Source organism: Zalophus californianus, chromosome 8 (genome assembly GCF_009762305.2).
Source record: "Zalophus californianus isolate mZalCal1 chromosome 8, mZalCal1.pri.v2, whole genome shotgun sequence".
In the NCBI taxonomy this organism is placed as follows: domain Eukaryota; kingdom Metazoa; phylum Chordata; class Mammalia; order Carnivora; family Otariidae; genus Zalophus; species Zalophus californianus.
The window spans coordinates 63,429,265-63,451,968 of NC_045602.1; the positions used below are offsets into that span (position 1 = coordinate 63,429,265).

General features: G+C 36.2%; 2 protein-coding genes and 1 non-coding gene across 7 annotated transcripts in view; 1 reads left to right on the forward strand and 2 right to left on the reverse strand.

Annotated features, from left to right (window-relative positions):
- Positions 1-22,704, forward strand: part of FANCL (FA complementation group L) — an 88,936-nt gene that overhangs the window by 46,049 nt on the left and 20,183 nt on the right. The window lies entirely within an intron of this gene.
- On the reverse strand, positions 3,041-3,145 carry LOC113938768. Its single transcript, XR_003524975.1, has one exon. It is a non-coding gene; the product is annotated as a U6 spliceosomal RNA (small nuclear RNA).
- Positions 15,952-16,434, reverse strand: LOC113937102 (ATP synthase subunit d, mitochondrial-like). The gene has a single exon (XM_035728750.1). It carries the CDS (start codon positions 16,432-16,434, stop codon positions 15,952-15,954), a length of 483 nt encoding a protein of 160 aa, XP_035584643.1.

Consider the following 22,704-nt stretch of genomic DNA (forward strand, 5'->3'; position numbering starts at 1 on the left):
TGTGTCTTCATTTGTTTAGATCTGGGGGTAATTTCAGTTTTTCTTTTATATTTGCTATTAAAATTTAGAAATTTTTCAAAATATATTATTATTATTTTAGAGTCTAGCAGTACATCATAAGCATTTTGGTGATAATACCAGTGGTTTGAGCTCTCGAGTCTTTTAGACGTGGTAAGAGTATTGGCAATATTAGTTTATGTTTTAAAAGTAAGCAATATCAGACTATTTTGCTGTCTATGATCTTTTTTCATTGATTTGTTGGAAATAATTCTGCTTGTGAGAGTTATTTTTTCTTAATTTTTAAACAGTTGTGGTTCTTAAGCAAAATAAATGTAGTCTAACAGCAAACTTATATTTAAGAGATTGTACATACATAGGTTCCAGATAAGTGATTAAAAAAATAATCCTTGTCTGTTTTTGTTTTGTACATTTTCTCTTTGGAGTCAGTGTTTCTGGACTTCAGACTTGGAAGATCTTTATTTTCCTTTCTTTTTGTGAAATAATAGGCATGGCTTTGTGGCATCCATATTAAAAATGGGTAATTTTCCTTATGGTCCCTGTCTTCCTGCTGTGTTGATAATGTTTTGATGTATTTTTCTTTTGCTCTGATGAGAGGTCTGCTGCTGCTGCTCTGACATGTTCATTTGGATGAGTAATTATAACTTGCACAATGTCAAGCTGAAGATGGTAGGGTTTTGTGCGTCATGACAAGCCTAGTAGCCAGTGCAGGTGTCTCACAGCATGATCAGCAACAGCCAGTGTATTCTGGCTCAGAGGAGGCGTTCAGAGTGGTAAGAAATCAGCACCAAGGGCAGGGCTGCTGCTACTACTGCCACCGTGATCTGTGCCAAAGAAACACAAAGTGCTTCTCAAAGACAAGCAACTGCATACCTCTTTTCAGATATTTACTTTACTTACCCGGTAAATTTTCTTTTATAGATTTAGCATAGAATATAAGAGCATGTCATTTTTAGCTTAGTCTACTTTCTAGCATCACAGATGCTCCATGTGTCTTTAACAACCTGCTGCCTCTTGGACTTTTACATGCAGGGCATGTATGTGAATTTTGTTGACTAATGACACCATAGAATGCTCTAATGTAAGATTTTAAGTGCGCTGATATTGGGGTCTGTAAGAACAAAACTCATTTTCTCTAGCTCACTGACCAACCCAAAATAGATGTTAATTGGGGTGCCTGGGTGGTGCAGTCGGTTAAGTGTCTGACTCTTGGCTTCGGCTCAGCTCATGATCTCAGGGTCTTGGGATCGAGCCCCATGTCGGGCTCTGCGCCCAGCTCGCAGTCTGCTTAGGACTCGCTCTGCCCCTCCCCACCTTGCTTGCATTCTCTCTCTCTCTCAAATAAATGAATAAATAAATCTTTAAAAAAAAAAGGCAGTTCTACCTATAAATGTGCCATTAAATGCAGGCTTGGTGAAGTGTCCTTGCCAGGGCAGTTGGAATTTTCAGATTTGGTATGGTATAATAAGCAGTGGTCTTTATATTTTTTTATCATGGAAATCTCATATTCTTAGAATAATGCCATGAATGCAAGAATAGCAAAACTAATGATGAAGCCTCTGGCTGATAAACTGATGGTGAATGAAGAATTTGTCATTCAAGGAAACAGTCCTATTACATAGCAGGGAGCATAGTCCATTAGTTAGAGCGGCAGACTAGCAGTTGGGTATCCTAGGTTCTGTTTACAGTTCAGTCATTGATTTGTTTAATTTCAAACAAGTCATGTGACTGCCCTTTGCCTCAGTTCATATGTATATGGAAATAATGAACTTTTTCACAGAGATTCTAAGAAAAAGAAATTCGATTTAAAATAAAAGTGTTGGGGGAAGAACCCTCACAATCCACTCTAAGGATCCTGTGGAACTTTCTTTTTTGATCCATTACTAGATTGTTTCTTTCCATTTTTCTCTTTGCTGTCTTTGTTGGAGAACTCCTAATACTGGATTTCTGTTCACTCTTAAATTGGTCAAGTAAATACGCTTTTGCCTTCCTGGCAGTTTTATTGTTGCCCTAGTGGTATGTTTAAAGAGACGTCAAAAGGACCAAAACAAAGAAACTTAATTCATTATTGAAATCATGTGATACGGTAGAAGAAGTATCAATGTGATCTGTTGGACTCAGTAACCTATTAACTACCTTTCTTTTTTTTTTCCCCAATAACTTATTTTAAAAGTACCCTGCACTGATTCTTTAAAAAAAAAGAGAGAGAGTAAATACAAATGAGCAAAATTAAGAAAATATAAAATCACCTTTAATGCCTTCATTTAGAATGGTATTCTCGCTGGATAATAGCTTTGAAACTAGGCTTGTCACTTCAAATATTTCAGTTTTTAAAACATCATTGGTAATGTGCATTTATTCCAGGTATTAGAATCATTTAGTTTTTAGTTATAATTAGATTTACATTTATCCATCAAATTAAGAACTATTGTGTTCACAATCTGGGAACTGGTTATGTCTACATTTATTTAGGTCCCTCCGTTAAGTAGCACTGGTTTCTTAATCTACATTTTGCATATTTTTGTTGAATTTATTCCTAAGTATTTAAAAAAATTTTTTTTTGCTACTGTGAATGCTTTTTTAAAAAAATGATATTTTCTAGTTTACCATGAGAATATGGGCAAGCTATTTTCATTTTCTTTTTCTTTTTAAAGTTTTACTTTTATTAAAGTTACATAAGAACATAGATTAAAGAGTTAGGTTACAGGGTTTTTTTGTTGGTGCTGTTTTCTTTTTAGACCAAAGAGCATTTCCTAGCCTCCTTCCCGCCTTTTTCTCCTTCTGCAGGGTCAACGACTTTTGATTGTTAGCTGATCCTTTTGGTGCTCTAATATTATTTACATTATTACATGTTCTTGTAATTATACTGCCTTTTGTTTGCTTGGTTTAGGCATTATCTGTTAACTTTCGCCTGTAGATGGGTTTGCTGTTTCTTCTGTCTACTCCCACTCCACACACATACATACTTCTTCCTGTTTTTCCCCAAATAGTTTCTTCTATTTTTATTTTATTTTTAGTTTTTTTTAATATGGAATACTTCATGAATTTGTGTGTCATCCTTGCACAGGGGCCATGCTAATCTTCTGTCTTGTTCCAGTTTTAATATATGTGCTGCTGTAGCGAGCACCCAAATAGTTATCCTTTAATTTTGATTATATCAGTACTCAGTGTTCACATTATGCACTGTGTATATGCTATGCAGAGATAAGCCATGTGGCTAACTATTATTTTTCCTTTGTTACCTGGTTCTTGTTATTCCTAGAGTTAACAATTATCTTACTTTTTCATTTCTGTAGTTTTTTCTCTACTTAAAACTCATTCAACCCCCAGTTTTCTATCACTTGTCTATATCTCTTCTTAGCCATCTATATTAGGTTTTTGTTGACTTTATTTCCAGGGAATTTCATGAGATTTACCTAATAACCTTCCTGTTGAAATTTTTTTTTTACTTTTGTCATGTTAATTTCTGAGAGTTTACTTCATGGGGGTATATTCTTTTTTTCCCTAGAGATATTATTTTTCTCCTCTAAGTAGTTTGTTTCTTTGAGTTGCTCTTTTTATGTGCTTATAATCTTTGGTCATCTGCTCATGACTAAGTCAGATATAAAAAGCACTTTGGAAAAAAAATTAAAAAAAAATAAAAAGCTGTTTGGAAGCTCTGAGTGCATGCGTGGGACTTGTCAACTGTGAACTTTATTGTAGAGTCATTTGACTAGATATCATAATTAGGAATGCCTAATGTCAATACCTTTAGGTCTTTTGGAATGATTGGTTGGTCAGATTTCTTGGAGAAGACTCTTCCAACATTCTGTTTCTGAGCAAGCAGAAAACATTCCTCTGAGATATTAAGTTGACCAAGGCTGTGCAGGAAACCACAGCCTTACTGTGGTAAGCTTACTAAGCTTTTGTTTTCACGTAGCTGTTAAAGAGACATGCATACAGGGTAAACCTCCATTATCACAGAAGAGGTAATGACAGTGGATTTGGAGCTAAGAGGCAAAAAATGATATCCTAGTTAATCACTTGTTTTTTTCAGACTTTTTAATTTTGGCCATTCTTAGTGGTGTATACTGGTCATTTTTTCCCCCTTCAGTTTTGTTTGGCTGATGTATATAAATCTGTTTTTTTTTTTTTTTTTTTGAAGGTTTTATTTATTTGACAGAGAGAGACACAGGGAGAGAGGGAACACAAGCAGGGGAGTGGGAGAGGGAGAATCAGGCTTCCTGCAGAGCAGGCAGGGACCCCAATGTGGGGCTCTATCCCAGGACCCCAGGATCATGACCTGAGCCGAAGGCAGACGCTTAACAACTGAGCCACCCAGGCGCCCCTACAAATCTATTTTTTTAAATGATTTTCTGTCTAGTAGCCCTGTTAAACTCTTAGCTAATGATTTATCAGTAAATCCGTTTGGATTTTTTCTGTGAACATAATCCTATATTTTGTAATGACAGTTTCATTTCCTCCATTCCCATCTTTATACCTCCCCCCAACCTTATTGCTCTGGGTAGGCTTTCTAATACAATGTGAAATATAAATGGTAAACACTAACATTCTTGTCTTGTTCCAGATCTCAAAAAAAAAAAAAAAAACTTCAAAGTTTTTATTAAGTAGATTTTTGTCTATGTATTTCTTGTACTAAAGTCCTTTAACAATTATTAATGGAATTTATTTCTATTTCTAGTTTGCTAAGAGTTTTGTTATGAACAAAAGGTGAATTTTGTCAAATATATTCTTTCTATATATTAAGAAAGTCATAATTGTTTCCTCCTTTAGTCTGTTAATGTGGTGAATTGATTGTTTGATTTCCTAATGTTAAGCTAGTCCTTTGTTCTTGAAATACACTCAGGTTATGGTGTATTTTATATTTATCTATTGCTCACACACATGTGATTTCCAGTGTCTATTGTTTATTGCCGGATTGCATTTCTTAACTTTTTTAGGAATTTGCACCTCTGCTTATATGAGCAATCCCTTTGTTTTTCTGCTTCCAAAATTTTGTTCTTGTTGCCTCTCCAGTTCTCCCTGTGTTTTGTGAGATTGTGCCTTAAAGGAGAAACAGCAACAATATAGTTTTAATGAGTTTTGGGGAGGGACTGAAATTAGATGTGTGTATTTAATCCACCTTCCTTACCTAATAGCTTTTACCCTCTTTTTATAGAATATTAAATGTATAGTTACTACTTTGTTTGTTTGAATTCTGATGTATAAACTAGTTGTGAACAAGGAATGTTAAAATTTTTTCATTGCTTTCATCACTGGGCTGCTAAAGAAAAATACTGAAATTTCTAAATATGCTAAATATGAATAGGGTTCCACATTTCCAACTATAGGCAAGTGACAAAAGAAATAAATCCTCATATTTTCCCACCCACTTGGGTAATATGGAGGGGATTAGTGTGGAACGTTCAGGTTTCTTTGGACCTTTATAGAACTTAGGTAAGATAAAGAAGAACTAACTTACAAAAGTCTACTAGGGAAGTTCTGTCCTATTTTTAATGCTTTATTAGATGAAATTGTGTAGCTGTCATGGTCAAGTCTTCCTTAATTGTTACCTTGAAAAAGTACATAAACAGAAAAGCAAGGAGCAACATTTTTCAGTAGGAAACAATTTAAATGTAACATACATTTATTATCCACTATATGTGGAACACTGAGCTGGATTCTGAGGATGTTAAAGTGAATTGGATTCTAATACCTAGGATAGGCTTTCAGGATTAACTTCCAGTCTGATGAGGAAAGAAGAATTTAAAAAGATAATTTCAATAAAATGTGTTGTTAACGATGAACCATTCTGATAAGGTGGAGTAGAAGCACGTAGTCTAACCTGATCTGGTCAAGCAAGTTTTCTGGATAAGATGTTACTTGAGCTCAGTTGTCTTGAGGAATGAGAAGTTAGGTTTGGGAGGAGAGATAATACTTCAGGGGAGAACTACATTAGCCAAAGAACAAAGACATGAAATTATAGGAGATAATGCATGAATTACACAGCATTTGGTACCCTGTGGTCAGAGTTAGAGATACGACTGGAGCTTTTGCTAGAGTTAGGCAGGGTCTAGTGTACGGGCATACTTTGTGTTATTGTACTTTGCTTTATTGTGCTTCACAGATAATGAGTTTTTTAAGAACTTGAAGTTTTGTGGCAATCTTGTCTTGAAGTCTGTTGGTGCCATTTTCCAATACCATTTGCTCACTTTGTGTCTCTGTCCATTGTGGTAATTCTTGTAGTATTTCAAGCTTTTTCATTATTTGTTATGATCTGTGATGTGATCTTTCTGACTATTGTAATTGTTTTGAGTCACTAGGAATTGCACCCATGTAAGATGGCGAACTTAATGTATGTGTTCTGACTGCTGCACATACTGCACATTCCCCCCATCTCTCCCTCTCCTTTGACTGTCCTATTCCCCAAGACACAAAAATTTTGAAATTAAGCCACTTAATGAGCCTAAATGGCCTCTAAGTGAGAGGAAGAGTCACATGTCTCTCACTTTAAATCAGAAGCTAGAAATGATTAAATTTAGTGAGGAAGGCATGGCAAAAACCAGGATAGGCCAAAAGCTAGGCCTCTTGAGCCAACACTTAGCCAGCTTGTGAATGCAAAGGAAAAGTTCTGGAAGGAAATTCAAAGTGCTACTGCAGTGAACAAACAAAGCAAAACTGTCTTATTGCTGATACAGAGAAAGTTTAAGTGGTCTGGATAGAAAATCAAACCAGCCACAGTATTCTCTTAAGCCAAAACCTAATCCAGAGCAAAGCCTTAATTCTTCAATTTGTTGAGAACAAAGAAGAGGTGAGAAAGTTTGAGGCTACAGAGGTTGGTTCATGAGGTTAAGGAAAGAAGTCCTCTGCCTAGCATAAAAGGGCAAGGTGAAGCAGCAAGTTATCCAGATCTAGCTGATAGTGAATGAAGGTGGCTACACTAAATAATAGATTTTCAGTGTAGACAAAACAGCCTTCTATTGGGAGAAGATGCCATCTATGACTTGCATAGTGAGAGAGAAGTCAGTGTCTGGCCTCAAAGCTTCAAATGATAAGTTTAACTCTTGTTAGGGGCTAATGCAAGTGGTGACTTTATGTTGAAGCCAGTGCTCATTTGCCATTCTGAAAATCCTAGAGCTCTTAAAATGATGCTAAATCTACTCTACCCATGCTCTATAAATGGAACAACAAAGCATGGGTGACAGCACATCTGTTTACAACATGGTAAGAAAAAAGAAAGAAAGAAAGAGATAAAGAAAGAAAAATGAATTTCTTTTAAAATATTACTATTCATAGGCAATGTACCTGGTAACCCAACAGCTCTGGTGGAGATGTACAATGATATTCATGTTTTCATGCCTGTTAACACAACATCCATTCGGCCTGTGGATTAAGGGGTCATTTCGACTTTCAAGTCTTATTATTTAAGAAAGACTTTTTAAGGCTATAGCTGCCATAGGTAGTCATTCTTCTGAGATCTAGGCAAAGTAAATTGAAAACTTTCTGGAAAGGAATAGTCATTCTAGATGCCATAAGAACATTTGTGATTCATGGGACAGGTCAAAATATCAACATGAACGGGAGTCTGGAAGAAGTGGATTCCAACCCTCTTGGAAGAATTTAAGGAGTTTCAAGACTTCAATGGAGGAGGGAACTGTAGATGTGATGGAAATAGTAAGAGAACTAGACTTGGAAGTGGAGCCTGAAGTTGGGACTGAGTTGCTTCAATCTCATAATCAAATTTTAGTGGATTGGAGTTTTTCTTAGGAGTGAGCAAAGAAAGTGGTTTTTTGAGATGGAGTCTATACCAGGTGAAGATGTTGTGAAGATTATTGAAATGACAGCAGGGGATTAGGATATTGCATAAACTTAGTTGATAAAGCAATGGTAGGGTTTGAGAGGATTGACTCCCATGTTGAAGGTTCTGCTGTGGGTAAAATGCTATCAAACAGCATTGCATTCTACAGAGAAATTGTTTGTGAAGGGAAGAGTCCCTTAATGCCTCAGACTTCATTTTTGTCTTATTTTAAATAATTGTCATAGCCACATCAAACTTCAGCAGTCACTACCCTGATCAGTCCACTGCCATCAACATCGAGCAAGACCCTCTTCCGGCAGAAAAATTATAACTCTGAAAACTCAGAGGATAGTTAGCACCTTTTAGCAATAATGTATTTTTTAATGAAAGTGTTTACATTTTTTTAGACATATGTTATTACATACTTAATAGGCTATAATACCCTGTAAACATAACTTTTATAATCTCTGGGAAACCAAAAAATTCATTTGATTTGTTTTAATGCAAATTTGCTTAATTGTGACATTGGCTTTATTGCTGTGATCAGGAACCAAATCCACAGTATATCGAAGATGGGCCTGTAATGTCCTTCTTTGTCTCTTGTAACCTATTTTAATTTAAAGTCTATCTTGGCTGATAATTAGTATTGCCATCCCTGCTGTCTTTTGGCATGGAATAATCTTTTTTCATCCTTTCACTTTCAACCTCTTTGTCTCTAAAATGAGACTCATACACAGCATATAGTTGGGTCATGTGTTTTTATCCATTAGCCAATCTGTGTTTTTTGTTTTTTATTTTTGATTGCATATGTTTTATTGAAAGAAATCATTCATAAAATAGCATACAAAAATGTACAAACACATGGGTAAATAATGACAAAGGACTGTTTTTGTGAAGTGTTTTTTAAAGTATCTTTAGATTTTAGTGCAAAAATATACTCCTTGCACCTCTTAAAACATAAGAGCAGGCTCAAAAAACCATAGTGATAGAAGTAAGCTAGCTACGTTCAATGCCATTGTCAATGAAGTGGATACAATCACCACATGTGGCTATTGCTCAGATGTTAATGTCTGTTGGAGAGGAGCTCTAACAAGAGTCCCTGTAATGTCAAAATGAGTATTTTTGCAATAACCCTCCCCCCCCCGCCAAAAGAAGACATGAAAGGAGAAATCTTTCTCTGCATGCAGCAAAGATAAGACCCCCCCAAATGGGGGGTCACCCATCAGTAGCCCTGAAGAGTTTTAGCTGCCAAAATATATACAAGGTCACATTTGGTTCTTAGTAAAATCTGTCTTTTGATTGGAGAGTTTAATCCATTTACATTTAAAGTAATGATAAGGAGGGACATATTTCTGTCATTTTGCTGCTGTTTTTTCATGTTATGTAGTTATTTTGTCTCATTTTTTTGCATTACTTATTTAGAGTTAGTTGATTTTTTTTTGTAGTTAAACATTTAAATTTCTCATTTCTTTTTGTGTATATTCTGTAGTTATTTTCTCTGTGGTTACCATGGGGATTACATTTAATATCTTGAAGTTGAAACTCTCTAATTTGGATTTGTACCAGTTTAACTTCAGTAACCTGACCTTTGGTCCTTGGCAGCTTTGTATCAGTGCTTTTTGGTTGTTGATGTCACAAGGTTACATTTTTATACATGTGTGCCCCAAACTAAACTGATAATTTTTTAAATGCATTTGTCTCATAAATTATGTCAAAAACAAAATGCGGAGTTACAGACCAAAGTTACAAATAAGTCTAGCTTTTAGTCTAATAATTGTTATAAAAATGTATTAATCTCTTAAATCCTATAGAAAACAGAGTGGACTTAAGCCATTGTTACAATAATACTAGTTTTTATAATTGCCCATGTAATTACCTTTACTGAGATTTTTATTTCTTCAAAGGACTCATGTTACTGTCTAGTGTCCTTTCATTTCAACCCGTGAGACTCCCGTTAGCACTTTTTGCAGTGTGATTCTAATAAAGAACTCCTTCAGCTTTTGTTTATCTGGGAATGTCTTAATTTCTTCCTCACTGATGAAGGACAGTTTTACTAGATACAGAATTCTTGGTTGACAGTTTTGTTTTTGTTTAAGCACTTTGAATATATCAGCCTACTGCCTTTTCTGCCTTTCAAAATTTCTGATGAGAAATCTGATTGTTTTTGAGGGTCCCTAATATATGATGAGTCACTTCTTGCTTTTTCCAAGACTCTCTGACTCTGGCTTTGAAAGCATGAATATAATGTGTCTTGGTGTGGGTCTCTTTGATTTCATCTTGCTTGGACTTTGTTGATCTCGTTTATATTCATGTCTTTCATCAAAATTTGGAGTTTTAAGACATTAGTCAGATATTCTCTCTATGCCACTTTCCTCTCTTCTTTTGGGTCCCCACGGTGCATACATTGGTCGGCTTGTTGTCCCACAGTTCCCTTAGGTTCTGCTCACTTCTCTGCATTCTTTTTTCTTTCTGTTGCTCAGATTTGATAGTTGACATCTCGTCTTTAAGGTCTCAGATTCTTTTGTATGCTCAAATCTGCCTTTAGGGTCCTTTTGTGAATTTTTCATTTCAGTCATTGTACTTTCAGCTCCACAATTTCTTTTTGGTTTCTTTTTAGGTTTTCTTTCTATTTATTGATGTTTCCATTTTGTTCATCATTTTCTTGACTTTCTCCACATCTAATTTTTAAAGCCTACTTAAGACTGTCTCTTTCAAATTTTTGTATAATCTACTCTCAGATCTTTTTTAGGGCAAGTTGCTGTTAATGTTTTTTCCCTTGAATCAGGGCCACACTTTACTGTTCTTTTATGCCTTGTAATTTTGTTGTTGAAAACTGGATACTTTAATAGTGAGGTAACTCTAGAAATTGTATTTCCCTTTCTCCCTAGAGAAGAAAGATTAAAATCTCCCATTTTTTATTTTTATTTTTTTGATTGTTACAGGCTGTCTCTGTTCTAAGGATCAGCCTGTGGTATAAGATTAGTGTGTTTCCTGGTCATTTTTGAGCCTGCATCTTTCCCTGGGCTTTCCCAGTGACTTCCACATTTCCCTTGTCTATGCAGTTACTTTGAAATGTTTGTGTCTCTAATGTCTGATTCCCAAAAAGGGAAAAAAAGAAAAATGAAGTGGAGGGGGGAGGGCACTGGCTCTTTAAATATTCTGTAAGTCACTTCAGGAGGAGGAGGGGCTTGCAACAATGGGAGGAGGTGCATTAGCAGTGTCCTACTGCCTCTTTGTCTATCTACCCTCTGAGATTAGAAGCCGCATTAGAAGCCGCAGTCGGGTCCTAACACAGATCCCTGTCGCTTGGAAGACAGATCCCTTTACCTACCATACCTCCTGTAAGCTGTGTGTAAGTTGCTCCTGGAGTACCTGCAGGGCTGCCTGTCATGGGGCTGGGTGATGGGTAGCCTCTGTCAAGCTAAGAGCTGAAATTGATAGAATTTGCAAGCCTTCAATAGACTCCAGAGTTCCAAAATATATCAGACAGGTTCTATCAGTGTAAATGTCTAGGTGGGAAGACAGATTCCTGGTGCTTTCTGCTTAGCCATCTACTCAGAATCCTCTCCTAATTGGCTTGGTGTTGATTTTTTTTTTCTTAATGGTCTATAATACAGGATAGCTAAGGACCACATATGAGAGTGCCTACTACATTTCAACATGCACTTGACAGATGTTTCTTTCTTTAATTTTTTTTTTTTTTAAAGGTAGTTGCTATAGTCATTCTGTAATGGCTACATAGGAACATATGAAGTGAGTCTGTTTCATTTGACTTTGTGGGTAGATACCTTGTTCACATGACCTAAAAATAGTAACAAATCTTTTAAATCATCCTCACCACTGGTCAGTTGTAGTCAAAATAAACTTAAGTATAGGAAGAGTTGATATATTCTCTGTGGATTACTTGACAGAGAATAGCATTTGATTAAATAGATGTATTTATAGAGCTACCTACAGAAGGTGTGGAGAACATCAATGAAGCTTGCAAATAAGATCAAATGAACTAAAAATTTAAGAGATTTGCTATCTCTTTAAAGATATCTGATTAGAAATATTGCAATTATTATTAAAATTAAATTTCTTAAAAAGTTTAATCTCTTTATTTCCTTATTCTACTGAAGCTTTTTGAATCCCCCAGAGATAAAGACAAAAATGATTATTAGAAGATTTATCTGCACATATTATAGGAAAGTATTAAAAAAAAAATCAGAAGAGAAAGCAACTGTTGCAAGTACCAGAAAATTATGCTATTAATTTAAGTGTCATCGGAGCACAAAAGATCACATTCCAGGACTGTGAGAAAATTATTAAAATACTGGAAATAATAGTACTTAAGATGAAGATATTATACTCTAAGATCTGGTTAAGTGACTGACATTATTATATCACTTCAGGTATTATAAAAGTAACAAAATGCTTTTAAAGATAATAAGCGTTACATTTTGAGATTGGCAGTGTTCACACTTTTCTGCTTAAGTGCTTTCCTAGTTTAACATAATTTAATAACAGTTATGGGAGAATAGCTAACATCTGAGTTCTCATATATATCTTTTTTCCTTCCTTCTTCAGTATATACACATTTTATATATTTATATATAAAAAAGTGATACAATTTCATTCTCTAAGTGGTGGGTTTATGAACAGTAGCTTTTCTGCCTTTGTCCTCAGTGTTAGAAATATTGCTACTTTGTAATTTTTTAGCTCCTAATTATTAATCTACTGCAAAAAAGATACTGCTATGTAGATCCCCTTTTTACCCAGAAATTAGTTTTTTTTAACAGCATTATTAAGGTATAATTGATATGTAATAAACTGAACATATGTAAAGTGTACAATTTGAATTTTGACCAATGTTTATACCTGTGAAATCAACCTCACAATCAAGATAATAAACATTTCCATTAGACCCAAGTTTCCCCACTCCCCTTTGTAATTTCTCTGTCCCACTTGGTCCTCCCACTGGTCCCCAGGCAACTACTGATCTACTTTGTAGAGTTTTGTATAATTCTATGTATTCTTCTCTGTCAGATTTCTTTCCCCAGCATAGGGATTCTTCTCTTGTGGCATATAATAATAGTTCATTCTTTTTATGATGAGTAGTACTCCATTGTATGGATTTACTACATGGACATATGAATTGTTTTCAAGATTTGGCTGTTACAAATAGAGCTGCTGTGAACATTATGTAATGTCATTATATGAACATACACTTTCATTTCTCTTCAGCAAATACCTAGGAGTGGAATGCTGAATCATATAGGAGGTGTATGTTTAATTTTTTAAGAAACTGCTCACATTAAAAAAAAAAAGTTGCTTATAAAAGTGGTTGTTAACGTTTTACATTCCAAACAATAGTGTCTGAGTGGTCCTGTTTCTCTACAGCCTTCATTCTTGCTCACATTTGGTATGGCCAGTCTCTCTCTCTCTCTCTCTCTCTCTTTTTTTTTAAGTAGACTCCACGCCCAGCATGGAGCCCACCATGGGACCCAAACTCATGACTCTGAGATCAAGAGCAGAGGTCAAGAGTTGGACACTTCACTGACTGAACCACCCCATCTTTCTCATTTTAGCCATCCTCATAGTGTGTAGTGGTAACTCATTGTGGTTTTAATTGCATTCCCTTAATGACCAGTGATTTTAAGCTTATTTTTATGTGCTTATTTGTCATCCATATATCTTTTTTGGTGAAATATCTGCAAATTTTTTGCCTAAAGACTTAAATAAATGGAGAGAGAGGCCACATTAATGCATTAGACTTTTCAATATTGTTAAAATGGCAGTTCTCTTCAAATAGATGTACAGATTCAATGCAATCCCAGTCAAAATCCCAATAGATTGATTTTAGAAACTGATGATATAATTCTAAAATACATAAGGAAAATGCAAATGACCTAGAATAGGAAACTGGAAAAAAAAAACAAAGTTAGAGGACTTAATATGACTTGATTTCAAGATATAAATCTACCCTTATCAAGACAATGTGGCATTATAGAAATACTCCTTGATTTAAGATGGGGTTACATCCTGATAAACCCATCATAAGTTAAAAATACTGTAAGTTGAAAATGCAATTAATACATGTAACCTACCGGACATCACAGCTTAGCCTAGCCTACTTTAAACATGCTCAGAACACTTATATTAGCCAACAGTTGGGCAAAGTCATCTAACACAAAGCCTATTTTATAATAATGTCTTGAATATCTCATGTAATTTATTGAATACTATACTGAAAACAAGAAGCAGAATAGTTGTATGGGCACAGAATGGTTTATAAGTGTATTGATTGTTTAGCCTTGTGGTAGCATGGCTCTCTGCCCAGCATCACAAGAATATCATACTGCATATTACTAGCCTGGAAAGATCAAAATTCAAAATTTGAAGTACGGATTCGACTGAACGCCTATCATTTTTCACACCATTGTAAAGTCGCTTTATCATTAAATCAGGCCACTGTAAGTTGGGGATTGTATGTATACCCATACAAACTGCTGAAAGTAGTTGTATGTATATACAAAGGTGCAAAGATAATTCAGTGGAGGAAAGACAGTCTTTTCATTAAATTGGGCTGAAACAGTTTGCTGTATACCAAAGAAGATGAACTTCAATCCATATACAGAAATTAACTCCAATTGGATTATGAACTTAATGTAAAACCTAAGACAAACTTCTGGAAGAAAAAAAGCTTTGGGACTTCGGGTTTTCTTAATATAACACCCCAAGCAAGATCCGTATAAGAACAAATTGGTAAGTTGGACTTAATCAAAATAAAAAATTTCTGTTCTTGAAAAATACTGTTGAGAATGAAGACAAGCCACAGACTAAGAGAAAATATTTGCAAATTACATATCTGATAATGGACTTGTATTTAGTTTACATAATGGGCATTCAAGGCTCAATAAGAAGACAACAACCTAAAATGGGCAGACCTTTCTATAGACATAATATTTTGGCTACTTCAGAGAACCCTTTTGTTACCATTAAAGCTTTATTTAAATTGATTTCATGAGGAAAAATTTTTCAAAATATATTTACCTTTTAGAGAATTGAACATATGTTTCCCTTGTTGGCAAATGGCTAGGAATCAGGTAATTCTGACTCCCTACTTCACTTCCTTTGCATTTACTTTTTACCTAGCCATACTGCTTCAATCAGCCTCAGAGTGGTGCTTCTTAATGAAACACCTCACCTCAGCTCAACCACTGCTTATTTTTTCTTTGTCCCAGAGTTTTTCTAATGCTAGGACCAGGCGTGTCTGTATGCCCCTGGTATATATGCAGATCTGGAAATGTGAGAATTAATCATCTTTTTAGGACAGCTTGACGAGTCGGGAACAGAAGCAGTGAATAAATGTTTTGAGATTCTCTCTTTTTAGGCCGCAGTTCTGAGCTTTCTCTACAACTTCTCACAGAGCCACCATTGACCACAGTGACCCGCTTGACAGCACACCCTTATTTTGGCTTTTTGTCCTCTTATTTCACTCTTCCCAGTACCCACTACCTCTCAGGTTATTGTCAGTAATCTTAGCGACTATCTGCACATAAGTGCTGACTTAGAGTGCTTTCTGGGAGAGACCCCAAGCTCAAATTATCATTGCGTGTATCACTTACTGTTAGATAAAGACGATGTGGGACAAGGGTCCAGATACACCAGTCATACCTATGGCCCAGAAATTTACCTCCTTAAAAAAAAAAAAAAAAAAAATCATTTGCTTTTCGCCTATTTTTTTTTTTTTAAAGATTGAACAAAACATACACAACTATATAGGACTTTCTAAGCAATATAACTTGACAGGACTTCTTTAAAATCAATTTATAAGTCAAAGACTACACTAGTCTTCTCTCAGGTGATTTCCTTGCCTCTAGAAAATTGTCATCTTCACAGAAGCTATCAGCTTCCTTATATTGTCACCACCATTAGAAAAATTTTGTTACTTCTGTATAGCAGTGGGCCATAGGCACTAACTTCTTCGCTTGTGCTTATATGTAGTTTCTTTGTAGACTGTAAAAAAAAAAAAAAAATTGTTTCTCAGAATTTCAGTAATAGGTACTAGCATGTTTGTTTTTTTAAGGTTTTTTTTTTTTTTTTTTACCATATCATTTTTAATGTCCAGCATTTACAACACAAGGGCCAGAGCTTTCTCCCCAACTCAAGTTTTATAAATTCTCAATTGGCTTGTGAGGCCAATAGGGATACTTCTTGTCTAATCTGGTTTCTGGGAAGACTTCATTCAGGTCCTCAGTGGTCATCTGATCAAATGGAATTATGTTCCTTATCTTCTCCAGCTCTTTTTCATATTCCTCAATCCTGGCCTTTGAGAGAGACAAAAACTTGGCACAACTTTTCACATCTTCTTTTTCTTCAGCATCCACCTGAACAGTATATTTATCCTCTGGCACAGGAACCTTCAGGGCATTAAACTTCTTCTCAAAGTCATCTACCAAACCAGCCTTTGCCACATTGGCCTTGTAGTAAGCCCAGTCAATAGCAGGTGGTTTCTCAGGGAGAGTAGCCAATCTGGAGGTAAGTGTCTCATTCCAGGATTTCAGGGAGTTAGCAATGGCCTTCTGGTTTCGGGGTATGATCTCCCCAAAAGCTACCCAGTCGATGGTTTTTAGAGCAAGTTTTTGCGCAGCCATCTTGAGATCCTTCACCGACCCCGGCGGCCTAGAGTCCACAGCAGCAAGGAACGGAACTGGGTCCTTTAAGGGTTTTTTTTTTTTTTAAGATTTTATTTATTTGAGGGAGAACATGAGTGGCGGCGAGAGAGGGATGGGGGAGCAGAAGAGGGAGAGGGAGAAGCAGACTCCCCGCTGAGCAGGGATTACAACATGGGGCTTGATCCCAGGACCCTGGGATCATGACCTGAGCTGAAGGCTGACGCTTAATGACTGAGCCACCCAGGTGCCCCTGCTTTCTTTTTTTAATAAAAATCTCAACATTTCCCATGTAGGTTCATAAGAAATCCTAGAAAAATAAGATCAAAATATTAATGGCAGAATTTGAGGCTTTGTGATAGGCCATTACATTTTTTTATAGAACAAAGATTTTATTAACATTTTCTACTGTATAGAGTATAGACTTCAATTAAATGCATTTAAAGATCTAGCATTCCCTATGGAATTAGCATTTTTTTTTTTTACTATTTTTTAATTTAAATTCAATTAACAAAGTATATTACTAGTTTCAGAGGTAGAGTTCATGATCTGTCAGTTTCATATAATACCCAGTGCTCATTACATCACCCAGTTATCCCGTTCCCCCACCCCCTTCCCTCCAGCAATTCTGTTTGTTTCCTATGATTAAGAGTCTCTTATGGTTTGTTTCCCTTTCTGATTTTGTCTTAATTTTTCCTTCCCTTCCCCTGTGCTTCTCTGTTTCGTTTCTTAAATTCTACCTGAGTGATGGGACGCCTGGGTGGCTCAGTCGGTTAAGCGTCTGCTTTTGGCTCAGGTCGTGATCCCAGCGTCCTGGGATCGAGCCCCGCATCGGGCTCCCTGATCAGCGGGGAGCCTGCTTCTCCCACTCCCCCTGCTTGTGTTCACTCCCTCGCTGTTTCTCTGTCAAATAAATAAATAAAATCTCTAAAAAAAATTCTACATGAGTGAAATCATATGATAATTGTCTTTCTCTGATTGACTTATTTCATTTAGCATAATACCCTCTAGTTTAATCCACATCATTGCAAATGGCAAGATTTTATTCTTTTTGATGGCTGAGTAGTATTCCATTGTATATAAATACCACCTCTTCTTCATCCATTCATCTGTTGATGGACATCTGGGTTCTTCCCATAGTTTGGCTATTGTAGACATTGCTGCTATAAACATTGGGGTGCAAATGCCCTTTCGGATCAGTACATTTGTTTCTTTGAGGTGAATACCTAGTAATGCAATTTCTAGGTTGTAGGGTAGCTCTGTTTTCATTTTTTTGAGGAACCTCCATACTGTTTTCCAGAGCGGCTGTGTACCAGCTTGTATTTCCACCAACAGCGTAAGAGGGTTTCCCTTTCTTTGGTACTAGCATGTTTTGAATAGAGTTTAGACTTAAGCATACAGACAGTTCATCAGTGGACAATAACACTGTGGAAACCAGATCAGTCATTTCTTTCTCTGAAGGTACATTGTCTAGTCATGGAGCTAATAAGAACAACTTTATCTACCTCCCTGTTCATTGGCTGTCCTTCATAAGGAAATAAGACACCATTTAAGGTTTTTAGATTAATGGTATAACCTACTTTTCTGATGATTTATTTTATTTATTAAACATGAACTGTAATAACCAACTTGACCTTTCTGTGCTCAAATGTCAGGGTACATCCTCTAGTGATAAAAGTGGGCAAGTCTTGCCAAAATAGGCTGTGTTTTAACATTATAAAACTAGTCAGAAAATAGAATAAGCCTTTTTCGTTTTTTGTAAGGCACGTAGACCTTTGACCAGACAGACTTTCATGATCTCAAGGTTTAAATACCAAATCCATCACACTGATCAGACTGCTTGCTTAGAAATTTTTTTAGTTGTGTTTGTTCAGAAATTTTCAGTGAATCAGTGCATGGATCCCACATAATAGATCTTTCCATTGAGAAGCCCATATACAGAATAGTCCAGGTATTCTGATTTTAGTGCAGAGAATTTCATTAAGTGTCTTAGGTGAACCTAATATTAGATTGATCTCTTAATATCTTTATGCTTGCTCTTTTCAAATTATGTTGAGAGGTCTATTTTTTCCCTATTTTTTTCCTCAAGATTAATAAATTCTTGTTATTCTTCTGACCTTTGCTTTTCACACAGGAGGATTGGACTCCATACCCAAGAATATCTCCCCTGTTAGCTTTGTGTTCCCTTGCAGGTAATATTACAGAGGTAGTTTTCCAATTCCTGGTGTTTGGTCTGTACCTTTTTTTTCTGTTATACTTCTGCCCCACATGGAAATGCACAAACTGAAAGATAGTGTGGTTGGTATGCCTCAACATGGGCCCTTGCTGCATATCTTTGGAGCAGGTAGAGTAGAATGTCCTTTCCTCACCTTGTTTTATATTTTCTAGATATTTCAGTATTTCTCTTCCTTCCACTTTTATTTTATTTTATTTTTAAAAGATTTTATTTACTTAGAGAGAGAGAGCAGGAGCAGGGGGAAGTGACAGAGGGAGACAGAGAAGCAGGCTCCCGGCTGGGTAGGGAGCCCGATGCCGGGCTCGATCCCAGGACCCTGAGATCATGACCTGATGGAAGGCAGATGCTTAACCAACTGGGCCACGTGGGTGTCCCTTTCACTTTTATTTTTTAATCTTTTAAGGACAAGTGGTTGCTTAGCATCCTCTCTTCTCCTTTCACCACAGGAAGGCTTAGGGGTAGGCTTCTGCATCATTATCTTGGTTACTGGGATACATTTCTTCCCTGTAAGACAGCTTATTGCTTTTGGAATCCTAAGCCTATTGTGTGTGTGCCTTAAGGGTTTTTTTTGTTTTTGTTTTTGCTTTTGCTTTTTTTTTTTGCTGCTTATTTTTGTCTTCTTTAGTTTTTTTCCCCTGTCTTATGTCTTCCTTCCTCTATTTCATTTCCTTCCATCATGGTATTATGTATATATTGCAAAAAGAAAAAAACTGGCATTTTTCTCTTTGATTAGTAAATTAATACCTGCAGTGTTCTGGGTGTAATTTTTGGATCTTTGCCATGTTATAGCTATATAATTGCTTGCTATTCCTGCTAGAAATTTGCAGTTCCTAACCTATTCCAAAAACTCAAGAGTTTTGGAAGACTGATTTTTTTCCCTTTATTTTAGAAAATAATGGTAGTTTTTTATTGCATCATTGATTTCTGTCCTTGGATACATGGAGATAGAAGATATAATGTCCAAATAGTTTGATGCTGGTATGATTAAAGAAGAAATGACTATGTTGAATCATATAAATTGTTCATATTTAATGGATAGATACTTATTTGAATGAGAAAATCTATTTATAAACACGAATTGAAACTAAATGGGAGTAAAGATAGGTACTCTTAAGTGGACAGAACTGTCTGCTTTATGGATTTTCAAATAGTTTTATTTAGAATTCTTGACTTTTAGAGTTGGAAGTCACCTTTGAAGTTGTCTACCACACACCCATATTTATTGATGGAATGTTAAGTCTTTAAGAGGCTGAGTAGGTCTTGATCAAATACTTCATTACCATCAAGATTGGAGCTGTGACCTCCTTGTGTACTGGATGCTCTTATCTTTGTAGTAGAGATCCTGACATAGATCTGACACATAGTTCAAATATTAGTTAGGCTAGTGTGTTCTTCACTAATCTGTGCACATCATGAAGTGAAAGGATGGCTCAAAGACCATTTATTTTTACATATGAAATAAAATGATTATGATTAGAACAATTATGATTTTTTTGATTAGAAAAATACATAGGGGCGCCTGGGTGGCTCAGTCAGTTAAGTGGCTGCCTTCGGCTCAGGTCATGATCCCAGGGTACTGGAATTGAGCCCTGCATCGGGCTGCTTCTCCCTCTCCCACTCCCCCTGCTTGTGTTCCTGCTCTTGTTGTCTCTGTCAAATAAATAAAATCTTTAAAAAAAAATAATACATATTATTGTAGGTAATATGGAAAAATACAAAGAAGGACATAAAAAGGGTTAAAGCCACACTAACTAGGGACCATTGAAACACTGGAACAAAGTCATTGGAGCCACATCAGAACAAAACCACTCTGCATTATTCTGGAATGGATTAAGGGCATACATCATGGTCTCATATGACCTACAGAATGCTCACCTCTTCAGTGAGGTTCTAAAATCAACCAGTAACTAATAATGTGAGTGTTAGAGAAGCCAAGCTGTGGAACTGAGATACCTCAGCTTTGAAGGAAAAAGCTGCTCTGGTGAGAGCAGACCCCCATCCAGTATACCTCATTTTTCTTACCATCCTTTAATTCTTGAGGTGAGGCTTTGCTCCTCTCTTCTCTTTCTCTTACCCTAAAGTTTTGCAATTAGAGAAGTAATGTCTAAACTTATGAGGTTGAGTATTTTTCATTTGATTATGTGTGTTTTTTCTTTGGGGAATTATCTCTTCACCCCCCCCCCCTTTTAAATCCTATGTACTTTTTTTTGACTGATTTTTCAATAGCCCTTTTATATTAAGAGTATTGACACTTTGTCTGATATGATGCAGATATTTTTCAATTTGCTGTTTTTGTTCACGGGTTGTGAACTTCTCCAGGTCAAGGACCATATGACTTTTAATAATGGCTGTCAATTTTTTTTTTTTTTAAGATTTTATTTATTTATTTGACAGAGAGAGACACAGCGAGAGCAGGAACACTAGCAGGGGGAGTGGGAGAGGGAGAAGCAGGCTCCCTGTAGGGAGCCCGACGTGGGGCCCGATCCCACGACCCCGGGACCATGACCTGAGCTGGAGGCAGACACTTATTGACTGGGAGTCACCCAGACGCCCCTATTATTACAGTACTATTGACTATAATCTGTATGCTGTACTTTTCATCTCCATGACATATTTTATAACTGAAGTTTCAGCTTCTTAATCCTCTTTATTTCACCTCCCCCAACCCCACAACCACCAGTTTTTTTAGATTCCACATAAATTGACATCATAAGTTACTTGTCTTTCTCTGTCTGATTCATTTCACTTAGCTTAAACCCTCTGAGTCCATCCATATTGTCACAAATGTCAAGGTTTCATCCTTTTTATGGCTATGTAGTATTCCATTGTGTATATATGTACACACATCTTCTTTATTCATTCATCAGTGGACACTTAGGGTTGCTTTCATATCTTGGCTTCTGTACATAAAAGTGCAAGAAACAGAGTGCACCTTTTCAAATTAGTGTTTTTATATCCTTTTGTAAATACCCAGGAGTGGAATTACTGAGTCATATGATATTTTTATTTTTAATTTTTTGAGGAGCTGCCACAGTTTTCCACAGTGGCCACCCCAGTTTACATTGTAACCAACAGTGCACAAGGGTTCCTTTTTTTCCCTACATCCTTGCCAACATTTGTTATTTCTTGCTTTTTGATTTTGGTCATTCTGGCAGGTGTAGGCTGATATCTCGTTGTTGTTTTGATTTGCATTTTCCAGATGATTAGTGATGTTGAGAATCTTTTCATGTGTTTGTTGGCCATCTGTTTGTCTTCTTGAGAAAAATGTCTATTCAGGTCCTCTGCCTTTTCTTTCTTTCTTTTTTTTTTTTTAAAGAAAGTGGTGGGGGAGGGCAGAGGGAAGGGGAGAGAGAGAATCTTAAGCAGGCTTTGTGCCTAGCACAGAGCCTGACATGGGGCTTGATCTCACAACCCTGAGATCATGACCTGAGCTGAAATCAAGAGTTGGATGCTTACATGACTGAGCCACCCAGGTGCTCCCCTCTGCCCATTTTATAATTGGATTTTTGTTTGTTTGTTAGTGTTCAATTGTGTAAGTTCTTTATATATTTTGGATATTAACTTCTTATCGAATATATCATTTACCAGTATCTTCTCCCATTCACTAGGTTTCTTTTTCATTTTGTTGATGGTTTCCTTCACTGCAAAAGCTTTTTCTTTGGTGTAGTCTCAGTAGTTTATCTTTGTTTTTGTTTCTCTTGCCTGAGGTGACACATTTAGAAGTATGTTGCTAAGACTGATTACTACCTATTGTTTCTTCCAGGATTTTTATGGTTTCAGGTCTCATTTAGGTCTTTAATCCAATTTGAATTTATTTTTGTGTATGGTGTAAGAAAGTTGTCCAGTTTCCTTTGTTTGCATGTAGCTGTCCGTTTTTCCCAGCACCATTTATTGAAAATACTGTTTTTTTCCCATTGTATACTCCTGCCTCCTTCATCGTAGATTAATTGACCTTATAAGCATGGGTTTATTTCTGGATGCTTTATTCTCTTCCATTGATCTGTGTGTCTGTTTTT